The sequence below is a fragment of the Sphaeroforma arctica genome, assembly GCF_001186125.1.
Source record: "Sphaeroforma arctica JP610 unplaced genomic scaffold supercont1.76, whole genome shotgun sequence".
Taxonomy (NCBI): Eukaryota; class Ichthyosporea; order Ichthyophonida; genus Sphaeroforma; species Sphaeroforma arctica.
The window spans coordinates 105,886-109,895 of NW_014040482.1; the positions used below are offsets into that span (position 1 = coordinate 105,886).

The following is a 4,010-nucleotide window of genomic DNA, read 5'->3' on the forward strand; positions in this document are numbered from 1 at the left end:
TACGTACATACATACACACACACACACACACATATATATATTATTATTATATATATATATATATATATATATATATACCTAAATTAGGTATAATTACTCCTGTCGTTTTTAAGTGACAGGTATGGCTTATAGGTTCAATGGAACCTTTATGTTAAAAATGGTATATATTCATAGGTATTTACTTGCATTGTTACATGAATACGTATATGCAACACGAAGGTTTGAATTATGGAATGAATTAATGTTGATAGGAATCCCGCTATCTACATTATGACATCTATGCTTTCGCATACAGGTGTTCTTCTTTTATATCATCATCAATCTGCTGCTTTTTTGTGTCTAGTATTTCAAGTGTCGTAACCTGCAATCGTTCACTTTCAAAATTCGGAATATTTACAGATGCAAAAGCAAAGATGGGGCCCGTGTCCTTCGTGCATGTTTTGAGCGTACAGCCGAAAGAGATCAAGGTATGTTGAGTGTCAGTATCTCGAATTTTCTTGTGATTATATGTTTCATTGTAAATTGCATTCTGAGTCTTTAGTTGTATTACAGATTGGCCTACAACTAAGCCTGAATTTGTCTACATGTCCGTAGGATCTTGCTAGCATGATATCCATTGCAGATTCAGCTTCGTGCACAATTGCGGAACGAATTGAGAACACAAAAACAAAAAGCCAGATTACCTGCTCCACCATTAAACCCAGGGCCGGACGCAAGGTGATGTTTGTAGAGTATATTTTTGCCACTCTCCTTTTATAATTAGAGAACGTTAACTCGCCGCCGCTCCTATGCTGGGCGACCACACATTTGCTTAGCGTCCGTGGTCTCTCGTCTCTTCTTTTGATTTGTAGATCAAACACATTGCTCAGACAACCTCTAAGCTCACCGATACAAGTCGCAATGACGTCTGCACCACAGATTGAAGAACCGAGAGTTGTGAAAAAGGACAGCACATCGAGCACTCTGTCGACCAAACCGACCACAGCCACCGCCACAGCTCAGTCAAGTACAGCCACTTCGAAACCGACTGGACTGTTTTCTGCGAAGGCAAAGTCTAGTGGTAAATCCGCAAAGCAATCCTGGGCTCAAGCACAGATGGCCGCGGCCATGAGTCGAAAGCCTGAGGACAAGCCAGAAAAAAAGTATCGTTTGTCTATCTCTTTATCCGTCTCAGATATGGTCACAAGAATTCGACGAGTGCTACTAGTTTGGTGTTGGAATACTATAGTATACTGTACCCAGTGTGGTTCCACAGTTTAGTGCTAACTTCACCACATATTCCCCTGAGTGATTCAGGCCAGTCTTGTCATGCGTACTCAATTGTGCTTGTACTGAACTTCACGATGATATTTAGGAACACCATGTCTAAGTCCAAGTCTAAAGCTCTCAAGAACCTCGAGGCGGCTACCGCAGCTATGGCAGCTAGAAAACCAGCCGTCAAACGCAAGCTTAAGAAGGAAGCTGATTCGTGGATCGTCGCCGATGGTGAGGAGAGCGACTCAGAAAGCGACAGCGCCGACGAAGAGGAAGCCGATAGAGCGGCTGAAGGATCAGACGACGACCATGATGGTAGGGATGAGCGCTACATGATCACTTGACTTCCTCCGGTACCCTTCTTTTGATTGATTTTTGAGATGTATATTTTTTGCCCTCGTAAGGCATTTTCACTCGTGGGTGAGTGTAGTACATTCTGTATCATCGAGTCGTGAGTAGTTCCCGTGCGGGTCAGCTCTCAGACTGTCCTGTGCTGACTGTGCGTCCTATATTTATAGAAGAGGTGCAGATGAGTCGGAAACGCCCTGCTGTGCGCCGTGGCGTGGTAGAGGACAGCTCGGATGAGGAAGAGGAAGAGGAAGAAGAAGAAGTAGTAGAAGTTAAACAGCAAGAGAAAAAAACAAAACACGTACCAAAAGCCAGTCAGGACTCTACCGGTCAGTCCCAGCCGGAAGCAGAAGCGGATAACAAAGTTGCCACGGAGAAGTCCCATAGTATTACTGAAGAGGAAAAGAATCAGGCAGAGGACGATGTCCCTGATAAGGCGGTAAAAGCGACGATGAAGCCAGATGATATCATAGACCTTTCGTCAGTCGTGTCGCAGGGCGTTAATGCAGAGGACGTTGACACTGCACAGCTGCTGGAAGGCCTCGACGATGACACGGATTTATTCATGGATGATGTATGTGGTGAGCATATTTTATTTTCTGATGCCCTAGCCGTTGACAGTTTATATCAGATCATAACGTAGCCTGACATCAGGAGGTGGTCACACATTGTGTAGTGATCGCTAAAGAGCCAATTGTTGTTTCCCTTCCCTGGACCTTCATATGCAGGTGGGAACGAATAAACCGGATAGAGCCAAAGCGAAGAAAAATACCGTCAAGAAGCATCAAAAACGAGCCGCTGAAAAAGAGGTATGCAGTTACGATTTTTTTAACAAATAATGTGACAGACTCGATAACTTGCCGCGAAGAGATCGATTTTTCAAAGCGATGCATCACATTTTTTACTGATAGGAATTTGTACCAGCCCCTAAGGGAATAGAGGTGCCACCGGGAAAGAAAGTAATCAAGATCACCAAGCAGCAAGGAAAAAGGATGAGTATGTATTTTGTTCTCTCACCCCAGTTTTGTTTCCCGCTCGGTGGTGTTTTCCAATTTTGATATCCTCTTGTTATACTGCGATTCAGACAATTTGGACATAATTTAAATAGATACTTCATTATAGTTTACAGCAAGCACGAGTGGTATCCAAGCCGTACGACAGTGAGATTACTGATCTGATATCGTTTCTAACCTTGATGCACACACACCTTCATATACTTATCATCAGTTACTGAAAACGTCATTGTCGATGATGAGGATTATGTGCCGCCTAAAAGGCAAAAGTTTAATAGTCCGAAGAAGCCCCAGGCAAAGTCAATCGCGAAGGGGAAGAAGGCTACCAAAAAGGGGCAGGCGTCCATCACAAGTTTTTTCAAGAAATCCTAATATGGCGTGAGATTTCTCAACGCAGCTAATAAATAATGATTCATACAAACACCTTTCGGTCTGATATGAAGATATGCTTGAAATTCACTCACAAATTAGATAAGCGGAAATTAATCTCCAATGTTTGGGTAGCTTCACCGCGGTGATAGAGGAGACCTCGACTACTGAAGAATTGTAGCTACAAAATTAGACTATCTAGGTCTTGCAATTTGTATAGTTATTATGTAATGCTAGACTGAGCGGTTCGTAGTTCAAATCAAACCCATCGAAAAACGTATACAAAAGTTCAACAAGAAGCTTATAATATGAAGGAAGGCATCGTTGTCAACACGGTTGTCCGATTTTGTTTCACGCTCATTAAACCATTGTCTAATTGTTTCCTGGATTGGCATATATATATATTCACATACTAATGCCAAGTTTTACGTAGGAAATAGTCGGTTGTGCAGGACAAATCGTACTAGACTCGACTAGAAATATTTTTTTTAAAAGAAAGTCGATTGTATGAAATTTGAGCAGCAATTATCCGGAATTTTTACTAGCTATTAAAAGTCTAGTTTTCCAGTCACCATGTAATCTCTCAAAAGCTGTCTTCCCTTGCTTCAATCCGGTTCTTATTTTTTCGTCGGTCCAAGTCTGGAACGTGGTGATAAAAACATAAGCATAATCGAAATTGATAACTTGAAGTGATGGGACACACTACGCTGCGCAACACTTTTGTCTCAAATTGCTTTGGGGTTTGACAATAACAATACTGAGTTCTCTCTATGATATAGACATACATACATACATATATATATCGATATATAGAGATTGAAAGTTATATATAAATGTATATATACACACATACACACACACACATATATATATATATATATATACCTATATATATACATATATACTTAAAGGTACATATATATATATATATATCGATATAGATAGATTAATAGTTAGATAAAAGAATAAAATATACATATACATATATACGTATATATGTATGGGTGCATACACATACACACACAC

The 4,010-nt window shown here is 40.7% G+C and overlaps 1 protein-coding gene across 1 annotated transcript; it reads left to right on the top strand.

Annotated features, from left to right (window-relative positions):
- The first annotated feature begins 393 nt into the window (after positions 1-393).
- Positions 394-3,037, top strand: SARC_01823 (hypothetical protein). The gene is made up of 8 exons (XM_014304450.1): positions 394-467; positions 595-717; positions 919-1,142; positions 1,355-1,569; positions 1,773-2,176; positions 2,331-2,411; positions 2,514-2,598; positions 2,830-3,037. The coding sequence occupies exons 1-8, from the start codon at positions 414-416 to the stop codon at positions 2,985-2,987; spliced, it is 1,344 nt and encodes a 447-aa protein (XP_014159925.1). The 5' UTR covers positions 394-413; the 3' UTR covers positions 2,988-3,037.
- The last annotated feature ends 973 nt before the right edge of the window (positions 3,038-4,010 follow it).